Raw genomic sequence first — 13,583 nt, 5'->3', positions numbered from 1 at the left:
TCCGTCCCCAAACCGTCCTGCCCCGCTCCGTCCCCGAAGCAGTCTGCCCCGCTCCGTCCCCGAAGCAGTCTGCCCCGCTCCGGCCCCGGAGCAGTCTGCCCCGCTCCGGCCCCGGAGCAGTCTGCCCCGCTCCGGCCCCGGCCCGGAGCAGTCTGCCCCGCTCCGGCCCCGGCCCGGAGCAGTCTGCCCCGCTCCGGCCCCGGCCCGAAGCAGTCTGCCCCGCTCCGGCCCCGGCCCGAAGCAGTCTGCCCCGCTCCGGCCCCGGCCCGAAGCAGTCTGCCCCGCTCCGGCCCCGGCCCGAAGCAGTCTGCCCCGCTCCGGCCCCGGCCCGAAGCAGTCTGCCCCGCTCCGGCCCCGGCCCGAAGCAGTCTGCCCCGCTCCGGCCCCGGCCCGAAGCAGTCTGCCCCGCTCCGGCCCCGGCCCGAAGCAGTCTGCCCCGCTCCGGCCCCGGCCCGAAGCAGTCTGCCCCGCTCCGGCCCCGGCCCGAAGCAGTCTGCCCCGCTCCGGCCCCGGCCCGAAGCAGTCTGCCCCGCTCCGGCCCCGGCCCGAAGCAGTCTGCCCCGCTCCGGCCCCGGCCCGAAGCAGTCTGCCCCGCTCCGGCCCGAAGCAGTCTGCCCCGCTCCGGCCCAAAGCAGTCTGCCCCGCTCCGGCCCAAAGCAGTTTGCCCCGCTCCGCTGCAGCCCAAAACAATATTGCCCCGCTCCGCTGCAGCCCAAAACAATATTGCCCCGCTCCGCTGCAGCCCAAAACAATATTGCCCCGCTCCGCTGCAGCCCAAAACAATATTGCCCCGCTCCGCTGCAGCCCAAAACAATATTGCCCCGCTCCGCTGCAGCCCAAAACAATCTTGCCCCACTCAAATCCTGTTCATCCCAATCCAGACAAATCCAATCTTTATTGAGGTGATGTTTTCCAATGGACTCATTTTTAGGAGGGCCAGTGGTTGCCTGTTTAGGTTGAAGAGGCAGATTATGAAATAATAACTGTGACAGAGAAGTTTTGAAAAGGCTGCACTAATTGAGTCTACAGATATTCAGTGTAATTTGGATCATATCTGAGCAGTACTTTAGCACTGAGTCAAATATTGGAAATTCTGATTAAATAGAGACCCTGCCATCTGTAATAGCAGTAAGCAATCCGGTTGCTTGAAGCTGCATGGAAAACAGTGTGCAGTTAATTATGTGCTTTAAATGGTGCTCCGCTCAAGCAGTTTAAAGTGGTGTATTTATTATGATGACTTGGTGGAGAGTTTCTGCAATAGCATTTATCACTATTTATTATATACATATTTTGTTTTTAAGCCACTGAATACCATCTTGGTTTGCTGAAGGCCAAGCTTGCGAAGTACCGTGCCCAGCTTCTTGAGCCCTCAAAATCAGCAGCGGCCAAAGGAGAAGGATTTGATGTGATGAAATCTGGAGATGCCAGAGTGGCATTGATTGGCTTTCCTTCTGTGGGTAAGGTCAGTGATCAGTTTTGCTCTTTCTTTCTAGCCAACAATGAGCTGAATGTTGGATCTTATGGTTAAAATGTTTCCTCATTAAGTGTTGTTTAAAGGAAATCATTCTTGGCAGTTTTGCTCTTTCTTTCTAGCCAACAATGAGCTGAATGTTGGATCTTAAGGTTAAAATGTTTCCTCATTGAGTGTTGTTTAAAGGAAATCATTCTTGGCAGCTGAAGGCCTCATTTTTCAGTACCTTATATTTTAGTTACTTTTAAAGGTTTGTATTGTATTTATAAATGAAACCTAGATGCACAGAAAAGTGAGTGTGTGTGTCTGTGTCTGTGTGTCTGTCTGTCTGTCTTCTATACACTACATAATTGCCAGTCATGTTTACCCTTATCCAGTTTCCCCCAAGCCTTGTACAAAGATCTGACTTTATGCAGTTGCGGGGCAGCCAATTTTAAGGGGCCTCCCGCACAATTATTTTTTCAGTTTAGAAATCTATGTAAGTAACTTGAGTCGAAGACAAACAAAAAAATTTGAATGAAAGTACAACAAATTTGGTAGACATGTAATACTTGACTCTATATGGTGCCTTTCGTTGGTATATTTATGTTGCATTTGTTTTAATTTGCAAGCAAAACACAAAGTGGTCATAGCTCATGCTCTGGTTCTCTATATATCCATTAGGTATTCAAGACCATTGGAAAAAATACAAATGCACATTCTGATTGGCTTACTTTTCACAGTGTTTATGGACTCTGTCAACAACTACCATATCTGTTGAATTTCAAGTATTTTTCTTTCTTTATATACCCTAAGTCTTGAAACTCGTGTTTTAATGTGGTAATGTTCTTTGACTGCTACCAACTCAAACCTAAAATCACACCTAAAGTTTTTCCCCATTGGATCATTGGATTTCAACTTTTCGTGATATATCATAAGCCAAGCCTCCTCCACTTCAAGGCCACTGCTCATGTCCTTCAACGTTACCTAACCGAGCACGTCCTGCGCCTAGTTATTGAATGTGACTTCCTCCATGAGGCGCTGCAGCGTTTGTTTATTCTGGTCATGAGTGACTCCTGTACAAAAACCCACAGCAGCTATTTAGGTGTAGTGTTCGTGTAATTCAATGAGAATGTCTGGCCAAGGCTACCCCTCTTCCTCTGCTCTTTGAGCAGTCTTGGTATGCCTGTCATTGTGGACCCACTATTGGGGGGAATTAAATGGGATCCTTGGTATCAATGTAGGATCTCACTGTATGTGCATGATATCCTTCTTTGCCAAGCTGACCCTTGGAATTCAGTGTCAATGTTCATGTCTGCATTTCAGGAATATATATAATCACTGCAGCTCATATAGAATCGCATCTGGGAGATCAGGGAAATTTAGCTCTAGACCTGCTTTGTTGGTTTCTGAGGATCGAATTTGCTTGGACACATATACACTATTGTGGAACATGTTCCAAAATGATGTCAGACACTGGAGGAAGTTTCCCCGTCTGAGGCATGCTGTAATGTTTAGAATGATCTGTTAACCCCCCTCCCCACACACACACACACATTTTTGTATGTGCACGAAAAACCTGTATGTCTTGATGATAAGGTTCCTCAAATAGCTCTGCATGCCCTTCGTGGATGTGTCTGTGATTGGTAAATATCTCTCCCCAACATTGGTAGTTAAGATTGGATCTCCCAATTGGTCGTGGTCAATAAATGGCCCTAAGTCCCATTGGACAACACCTTGGTAAGTGTAAATCTAATTGCCACGGGGATACAACTTAAGTACATTATTTACAAGGTGTCTATAATTATGTAACTGTGGAAGGCTATCACTGCTGTGACAGACTGGAAGGACAAATTCACCAGTGAGACTCCAACCTAAAGGGCTGTCTGCAGTGGCTCAGGTCACAAACTTTCGTTGAAGGAACCTCATTGGTATATCCAGACTGGGAGCCATTGCCAGATGGGAAGCTATAACTACTGTGTTCCAAATAAAACCCATACTCTAATGAAATATACAAACATCTACTGATCAGACACACTGTGGCTAGTCGCGCAGTCAACAGGAACGACATCCTGACTGGAGACTTAAGTGCCTTCAGCCGGTTTGGATGGGGGTGGAAGGGAAACTTAAAACAACATGAACGAGACTGTCTGTGGAAACAGAGGTACAAATGGCAATTGGCAAGGTGGCACGTGTAAGCTAGCACGTCAAAAGCAGTTGAAGGTCCTACACAGATCGTACTTTGAGAAGACCAATCCAGATTTTGTGGAACGGCTGCTGTTCTTGAAACCGTATCCCTTCTTTGCTTCCCAAATGATCTGGACTCATCAAGATATAGCTTGACGTTTTTCTCAGGTTTGCACAGCATTACATTGAGTGAGAATAGGGTATTCCACCCGCCATATTAGAACAGAAGTCTACTTCTGATTGATTGTATCTGATGTAGTCACTACTGAACCAATCACAATAGTGGCCCCACCTTGCACGATTACTAGTGGCAGTAACCGGAATGCATGTCACAATATTGAGTTATGCTAAAATATTGTTGTGAACGTATCTAGGACCCTATTTAAATATTTCAGATTCATGCCCTTATGTGGTTATAACAAATCATATTCTTATAAAGGCATAAGAATCATATCCATATTTAGTCATACCCAATGCAGTCCAAATACGGCAAGGCTACTCCCATAGACTCCTAGAAAGTACAACGCGTTCTTTAAACAAACCAAGCCTCCAGCAGCCCGGGAATTCCCCCTCCTTCTGTTTTGATTTGTCCAAGAACTCCTGGAGTCCTAAAAGAACTGTGAGTTCTTAGTGACGTCTTATGTCCAACCTTACGTCAAACTCTGCTCCTTCCAGGTATAGATATACCAGCATCTGCCTTAGCAAACACACGGTGGTTTGGAGCAGTTCGGCTATCTCCTTACCCGACGCCCTGCTGGAAAACGAGTGCCGAAGGAAGCCGACCCGCCCATTGACGCAGTGAGAGAGACGCAGTCTTTTCTCCTGCCGAGTAATCCAGCTCCAGTGTTTCCAGTCCCCCTTGCGGGTTGCTGGGAGATCGAGTCCTGAGAAAGAGATACAAGACCTCCTTCATTCTATAACCAAGGTAAGGAGCTGATTATATCCTTAGAGAATTCTTGATTCAGATTCTTGGCAAAACTATCTTAACTCAAACTATATCTCACTTACTCCTTCCCACGTGCTAGGCTTAGGTTAGGTACACCGGGGTAGGCGTATTTTAGAAACACCAGTTGAGTATGTTTAGTCAACTTTTATCATTGTATGTATTTTATCCGTTTTAAGTATCTTATGGCTTAGAAACCATATAAATGCTTTTACAGTATTATTTCATAATACTCCTTTTACTGTACGCACTTTACTTTATGACAAGTATTGCAATTGTGGCAATTCACTTCTCTTGCATGAGAAAGAAGACTGTTTAATAAATAACCACTTTTATTGAAAACGCCCGTCTCTCTATTTCTCTGCGCTTCTGGTAAAACTAAGCATGCACGATTGACTGAGTCAAATATTTCCGCAACTCTGGAGATATACTCCTTTTTCTGGAGGGAGCAAAGTTGTCATGTTTATGCGGTTGTCAGAAACTAATCCCTTCTTGTCTATTCAGGAAAGTTAACACCTTCCTGGTTACTCGAGAAAGTTTCTAGTGACCTCTGAGCTAGCTGGCATTCATAATTAAGTCTAACATATTCAGTAGAGACCTAGTCGACCTCAGTCCTACGTCTAAACTACCGTTTGTTATTCCAATGCGCAGAGCCTATTGGGAATATAGGAACTACACTACATGGCGCCCAACGTTTGGTAAGGCGATAATTTAAAGCTAGATGCTAGAGTAACTCAGTCGTGCTTTTCACACAGACTCCTTTTTCCCGCAAATACTCCAATAGACGTCTGGAGTGGGTGAAAGGTTAATATCCGCCAAAACGTAGTAGGAACAGATTCCTATGTATTAGTTTTTGGTTTAGTCAACGTTGAAGGATACAATGTTCCAAAATATTGTGCACCTAATCTTTGTTTCCTTGAAACTTGCTCTGCAAAAAACCTTTCAGTCAGTAAAATGACGGAACGTGAAGAGGAAAGAGAAAGAGAAGCGTTAGAAACTCAACTTTTAGCGGAAGACACAAGTCTCCGGCAAGATGACCCGGATGCTATAATCATCCCAGTCAATATAAGAAAAACTATAACTATGAAACTTATAAAAAATGGAGTATCCCCAAGAGGTGGTACAGTCATATTTGTGGTAGAGGCCCATGAATATCGGCAGACAGAGGTATTCTATTCCTGGATACATTTTCCAGCAGCACATGCTGTGACACTCGAGTTTCACTACTACAAAATAGATGAATCTCCAGAGGAATACGCCCCTTTCGAGGACGTTGAAATTCCACTAACATACCAAGAGCATCAGCTCTGGTTTAATGGCGCCCTAAAACATCAAAATCACATTACCAGGCTCGGTCCACTAGGTAGACCAGGAGCCACATGGCCGGTTCTAGCCAGCTATACACCACATCCCGACATTGAAAAAATGTCAGACCGGGAACTTTTAGTTCAGCTAAAACAACTAATTAAAATACATAGACAATTGGTCCAATATGTCATGCGGACTTCAACAGTCCAACCAGCAATTAGAATTCCACAGCAAACCCCTCACCAGGGGAACACAAATAAAACTACACCACAGACTATACAATCGGTCATTGGCAAATTACCCGCAAAACGGGAACAAATTCCATTCTGGTTAGCTCAAAAAATCACTCAAATAGAGGCTGTATTTCCTGATACTACACCTAATGAGAAACACAGAATCCCGACTATCTGTCTTCCAATGGGGATCGCACCACATGTGGAGGACTGTGACACTTGGGGCACAGTCTTTGCTTCAATATACACAAAAACACATGGTGTTCCGTCTATGGCGGTTATACCAGACGTACTAAGACAGATTCAAAATGAATACGGTCCAGAACCTGCTTTAACTCTAGGTATGAAATTACTGAAAGACTTTAAGCAAGTCTCGGCTATACTACTAGCCAACATAAAAGGAGAAGCAGCATCTGTGGCGATCCGCCAAAAATTGAAAGAAACAGATATAGCAGAACAACCTTTTGAACTTGCCAGAATAATTGAATATCCTATGAAGAATTAGGTAGAGATAGTATGGGTGGGTAACCACTAAAACCACAACTAACTGAAAATCCTGAAAATAACCTTTTCGAAGAATAATCTCAATACTCCAAAAAAGAGGTGGGAGGGTAATAAACAAACCACTCCCAGAGAAAAAACAGTTTCAGTCCAGAAGAAGGTCTCCTCAACGGAGAGATAGATCTCCAGAACGAGGAGGCAAGTCTCCCCACAGGGATCCCTCAGAAAAAAGATACAACCTTAGAAATAGGGACAATTTAAGAAAACCTGCCAGATATCAAGATATTGATACACGTCCCTCTCGATCTTTTCAGACTTCCTCACAGAAATCGGAAAGAAGAGGACGGTCAGAACACAAAGAAGAGCACGTCAAGTCCAAAGACAAGGAACCTGCTCATCAAACTAAAAATTTACTATTTCCAAAAAAGAAGGTAGCTAGTATTAAAATAAAACATGCCGAGGATTCTGAGGACAGAACTGAAACGGAGAGTGGGCCCAGACAATGCTAGACAGCGCAGCAGAAGTGACCATAGCTCGCAAGATTCTGATGAATCTTCTGGAGACAGTGGACATGAATGAATACATTCAGGTGGAAACTGCAGACACCAGAGTTAGCATACCCCATAAATTATATGAAATAACACTGCATATTGAGGGGGACAAAACTAGGAAAATAAGAGGTCTCTTTTGGGATAACCTATCTAAATGCTATGATATCCTGCTAGCAGAGAAAGACTGGCCACCAGAGTTTGTCAAGGAGTGCCCAAATGGCGAAGAAATGATTATGCCTGCCTTCTCAAATCACATTCCAATTCATAAAAAATACACATATGCTAGAAAATGGGCTGTAGCCCAAGCCCCTGCATTATATAAAAATCATGTAGGATGGGATGAGGATTCTCCTCACCATAAAATTCAGTTAAAAAATCAACCTACTGCACAGAGGCAGTATCCTGTTAAGCAAGAAGCTAAAAAACAAGTCAGGGAGATCTTAGATCAACTTGAATATCAGGGGGTAATTGAAACATGCACCTCACAAATGAACAATCCTTTGTTTCCTGTCTCCAAGCCAGACGATTCCTATCGTCTAGTATTGGACTACAGACACCTAAACTCTTGTTGCAAAACATTTGCAGTACAAAACTCACACAGTGCAGCACTAATGAATAACATCGTGCGCACAAAATATAAAACAACATTAGATATTTCAAATGGTTTCTTCTGTCAAAACATAGCACCAGAAAGCAGGTATTTGATCGCTTTCTCCTGTATGGGGGCCCAAAAGCAATGTTGTCGTCTCCCACAGGGATTCAAGAATAGCCCAGGATTATTCTCAGCCAGGGTAACAGAGTTACTACAATTGTATGGTGATGAGGCATTATCTTATGTCGATGACATCTATCTTACAGACGATGACCTGGAAACACACTTGAAAAGAGTGAACACCATAATACTTGGGTTCGCAGCTGAAGGGTACAAATTCAACTTTAAAAAGTCACGAATTGCCCACCTAACTGTCCTGTTTTTAGGATAGGAATTATCAAGTGAAGGCAAAAGCCTAGCAGACAACTTCTTGGAGAAGTGTGCAGTACTACAAGCTCCAAAAACACTGAAGAATTTACAATCCATTCTAGGTTTCCTGAATTTTGGAAGAACATACATTCTAAATGATGCAGAGAGGGTTAAACCCCTCTACGAATTAATAAAACCTGATTTCAAACCAATTAATTGGACTCCGAAACATACAGAAATTTTACGATCATTACAAACAGACATGTTAACTAAAACAAAACTGCAAACAAACACAACCTTGTAATCAGAGTCATCCCAGGAAGATGCGGATTCACGTACCTGACCTCTAATGAGGGAGAAACGGTACCAATAGCTTATAAATCACACTTGTACACACAAGCGGAAAAAATTCTGACTGCGGTAGCAAAAGAAACAGCCCTAGCCCAAGGCAAGAGCATATCTGTTTTAACAGCAGTATCAACCCTTGAGGCAGTAACAAGACCAAGCATTCCAAAAGCGGTGGCATTAGATCCAAAATGGATACAATGGGAAAATTCTCTTGCTACAACAGACGTGAAACACGCATTTGATCCCAAAATGAAAAAGCTAGAAGAACTAGAATACAAAAATGAATATCCTCTGTCAATCGAAATTCTGCCTTTCGAACAATACACCTGTGTAATCTACACGGACAGATTTGCACAACACTACATTATGGAAAAACAAATTTACATTGCAGCTTGCGCGATTGTTGAAGGTCGCTGGCGCTTAGGTAAATTCAGACCAATGGTCACTAAAACTGAATCACTCAAACTGTACAGCTCAGCGAGCTGAAATAAGATCTTTAAAGATGGCGCTTGAAAATGCTGATCCCGAATTCCCCACTCTAATAGTGTGCGATTCGCATTACTGCGTACAATCTTACAATAAATACTTGCAGAACTGGGTTCAAAACGGCTTCAAAGATGAGACAGGTGCCACAATAAAGCATAAAAAAACTTTGGGAACAAGTCGTTCTTTTGCAGAAAGAACTACAAAAGACTCACGTGATACATACACTGAGTCATCAACGTGATGACGTTCACGTTGCGGGGAATTCATTAGCTAACAGAGCCACAGCGGCAGCTGTCAAACCAGCTTCCGTAGCCACAAAAAAGCGTTCTAAAAAACAAATAGGCGGTGAAACGCTACTAGCAGTAAAAGCCTCAATGGAAGGCAACTATGCGGTGTTGCCTCTAAATTATCCACTCGAAAATACATACATAATTGATGCGAACTCCGTTCCGTTTGTTCGAATCCCTGGAGTGGGGGATAGGGTAATTCCAAACACGAACCGGAGAGCTTACTTGATTCAAGAAGCAGACATGGGAATGAGTCTGCGGCACCAAGAGATCTTGAAATCTCTAATAGAATTACAATCACAATACTGGTGGCCGAGGATGAGCGTGCAAATTTATAACTTTGCAATGAATTGTCAGGACTTCAACAGAGATCGCAGTTGTGAACTGGACCAGACACCTGCCCGGACACCTCTATTAGACCGCATTAGGCTATCTATACGCAGACATCCAGACGGAAAAATGCGATCCTATAATTATTAAGACGAGATTCATTTAGATGTGGCCCCAGCGCTCGGCTGACGCCAAAACTGTTATAAAAGATTTGCGAGTCTTTATCGGCACATACGCAATTAGCATGCTACATTCTGACCAGGGTCCTGTGTTTAACTCTCGAGCTTACAAGGCGGCCATGGCCAGCATGGGCATTGCTATGCGGTACTCTAGTCCATTCCATCCCGTGGGAAATGCGGTAGTGGAGAGAAAAAAACGTGACCCAAAGCAATCTATAACAACGAGGGTATTAGGTTCGGGTGACGGGTGGGTCAAACATGTAATAAGTGTCCAACGTAGTCTTAATAACCTGCCAAGAAATTCTCTAGGAGGGATCACTCCATACGAACTTTTGTTTGGTACTAGAATGATCATTCATGATCTCGATTGTCAGACTTCAGTGGTGGAACAAAAAACCTTTGATATCAAAGATCGTTTGGCTTTTTTACAGGACTTGAATGAAACAAGAAGAAGTCTAAGTAACACAAAGCTAAAGCCAACGGCCACTGAAGAAAAACCACCTGTCCCAGCAAGATCTGTCTGGATTCCAAAGATTGGGGATCTGGTCAGAGAAAAGATCGCGGTGAAGAAGGAATTTGGGCCTTCTTACAAAAAAGCAGTACCTGTCTTAGCTGTCAGCGGAACAAGATCAGTAGTACTACCGCCCCTTGCTGGTAAATAGGAGAACAGAGTTGTATCAATCGACCTGGTAAAACCACAATCATGTGGCCAATAATAAGTAGTAGGCCCAGTGGACTCCCAAGAAGTAGCAGAAGACCAAACCTTGCTACAATCCAAGAGGTTCAAACTGAAAGACTAATCACTTTTGATAAACCTACAGTGAATAAAAAAGGACTAAGCAACAAAGCCATGGAACTTGTGCCTCTTGAAACCCAAATTGCAACAGTTAGTCAAGAAACACCAGTCTACAATGATGTAGCATCTGAACATACATATCCAAAGATAAATGAAAATCCGGAAGCGATTTCAACAATTGACAGAACTGCATCTGGCTACTTCATCAATTTCAATGACTTTTCTGAAGATCCAAGTGAACATGAAGAAACACCAGCAACTAAAACTTTCAAAGAAAAAATAAGTGAACTCTTTCATCAACTCAAAGAAACATATCTGATTTCACCATGGATTGAATTATGGATTGTGTTAGGTGTACTTTTCCTCCTACTTTAGCTCATCTTGGTTTTAAGTTTGGGTAGATTTATTGATGGAAAATATAGTATAATGGACACAGCAAGTCAAAACATCAACTTGGTCCTAAAGCCTCACAGATCTTCTCACATCGAAAAAAGAGAACTGTCATCAGTGAACATCAGTGTCTCACCTGTATTATTGACCTACCTGACTATCTATGCACACATTCATCTGTAATATTTGCATTATTGATGTACCTGTTATACTCTGCTCCCTCACATACCTACCCATCTCACTTATTACGTTTAATTTCGCTATACCTAATGACTTGCTACTCACTCTATGGTTGTAGTCCCGGCTTTGTAAAGCGCTCTGATATCTGCAAAGATCTTGTTCGCGCTATATAAAACTTTCAAAATAAATTTAAAAAAATCACAGCCAATCCTATACCCGGTGGTGTAGCATGGGACACAACGGATTATGAAATCTATGGCCCGATTGAGCTCTTGAAATATCCACATCAGTTCAAGGTGTCATTAAGTGAATTTGTGACACCAAGTACTTTCTCTGATGATTGGGACTTTGAAAATATTAATAACATGATGTCAGATTTAGATATGTCAGCAAAATTTTCAGAACATGATTATTTACAAGGTTCATCAAATTATGAAGAAATATACTGTTTTAATCATTATGGTTATCACTATTTGCATAAATCTGCTAATCCTAGAAATGTTTTTACTTATAATCAATGGGAACATTGTCCAACACCTGACACCTCCTGAGGCGGAAGCCGGGAGCGCGTATCTCCTGTTGTTTTTAATTTACTGATAATGTTCGTTTTCACTTGTATGCTCAGCCTATTTTAAAATCACTTACCCTTTGACTCGTGTTCCCCGCGCAGCCGACTTAACGCTGCTGCGGTAGGACACCCTTCAATTTCACCTATTGACGCCATTACGGCGAGCGCCGAGGCCACGCCCCTTGACCGAGGCCACGCCCCCCACCGCCGCGCATAAAAGGGCGCTGAATACAAGCCTCTGCCCAGTCTACCTGACACCTCCTGAGGCGGAAGCCGGGAGCGCGTTTCTGCTGTTGTGTTTAATTTACTGATATTGTTCGTTTTCACTTATATGCTCAGCCTATTTTAAAATCACTTACCCTTTGACTCGTGTTCCCCGCGCAGCCGACTTAACGCTGCTGCGGTAGGACACCCTTCAATTTCACCTATTGACGCCATTACGGCGAGCGCCAAGGCCACGCCCCTTGACCGAGGCCACGCCCCCCACCGCCGCGCATAAAAGGGCGCTGAATACAAGCCTCTGCCCAGTCTACCTGACACCTCCTGAGGCGGAAGCCGGGAGCGCGTTTCTGCTGTTGTTTTTAATTTACTGATATTGTTCGTTTTCACTTGTATGCTCAGCCTATTTTAAAATCACTTACCCTTTGACTCGTGTTCCCCGCGCAGCCGACTTAACGCTGCTGCGGTAGGACACCCTTCAATTTCACCTATTGATGCCATTACGGCGAGCGCCGAGGCCACGCCCCTTCACCGAGGCCACGCCCCCACTGGCCTCCTGTCCACCATAAATCATGTGCCACTTCCGGTCGCGCAGCGGGCGTGACAATTGCGCGCCGAAGGCGCGCCTAAGGCAAGCCCGTCTGCGCCCGTCCGCGACCGGGGCCCAGGGCCACCCCACTATGCCCAACTGCGACATTATTCATCGTCGCAACTGCACGTACTCCAAGGCCCCTGGCCAATTGATGCCTCCGTGACCATTTATATTAATAGTTTGGGGCTGACCGCCTCAACCCCTTCCCCTTCTCCCCCCCTCCCCTCCTCCTTTCCCTTCCTACTCTTCATTCCCATTCCCCTGCTGCACCCAAACCCACCTCTCTCTCCATTTATTATCTTAACACCCGTTCTGCAGTCAAGCATTATCATGAACTCTCTGTCCTTCTGGACCTTCACAAACCTATTCTCTTATTCCTCACAGAGACCTGGTTCCGCGATAGCTCCCTTCCCTCCTTACTTGCATCCCTTCCTTCTAACTACTACGCTCTCCTCTCGGACCGACCAGCTGGCAAATTGGGCGGGGGCGTCGCCCTGATCGCCCGCAAAGAACTTCCCTTCCAGCCTCTCAATTTCCCATCTATCGGTTCTTCAGACTTCCTAGTTGCCCGTTCTCTTTCTTCTGATATGCCTCTCACCTGTCTACTTATGTACCGCCCCCCGCAACCCTCTCAATCTTTCCTTGCTGGATTTCAAGAGCTCGTAGCCACCCTGGCGGTCAACAACTCCTCCACGATGGTGCTAGGTGACTTCAACTTCTGGCCCTCTGATCCAGCAGAATGCTCCACTTCTAAAGAATTCTCCGAATCCCTTCGATCCCTCAATTTCAATTCCCATGTCACCACTCCGACTCACACTCATGGTCACATCCTCGACCAGATTTGGTCCCTCAATTGCCCCATTGGGTCCCTCTCCATTTCCCCCTGCTCCTGGTCCGATCACTCCCTGATTTCCTTTTCCCTACCACTCGGCCCTGCCACCAAGCCCTCGCTCCCCAAAAACATCTGGGCGCGCTCTGGGGCCGGGTTGATGTGGCCTCACTGGCAACTTCTCTCTCTTCCTCCAGCCCAGACCTTTTTGGTCCGTCTACCTCAGAACAGTCAGATTCCATCAA

At 44.8% G+C, this 13,583-nt stretch overlaps 1 protein-coding gene across 1 annotated transcript in view; it reads left to right on the top strand.

Annotated features, from left to right (window-relative positions):
• DRG2 (developmentally regulated GTP binding protein 2) overlaps nucleotides 1-13,583 on the top strand; it is a 100,484-nt gene that overhangs the window by 26,941 nt on the left and 59,960 nt on the right. Inside the window, exon 2 of the mRNA XM_078665188.1 lies at nucleotides 1,302-1,462. Within this exon, the coding sequence (XP_078521314.1) occupies nucleotides 1,302-1,462 (161 nt within the window). The remainder of the gene's footprint in view (nucleotides 1-1,301; nucleotides 1,463-13,583) is intronic.

This window comes from Lissotriton helveticus, chromosome 10, assembly GCF_964261635.1.
Source record: "Lissotriton helveticus chromosome 10, aLisHel1.1, whole genome shotgun sequence".
In the NCBI taxonomy this organism is placed as follows: Eukaryota; Metazoa; Chordata; class Amphibia; order Caudata; family Salamandridae; genus Lissotriton; species Lissotriton helveticus.
The sequence above is the reverse complement of the archived record's forward strand: the minus strand, read 5'-3'. Positions and strand labels throughout refer to the sequence as shown.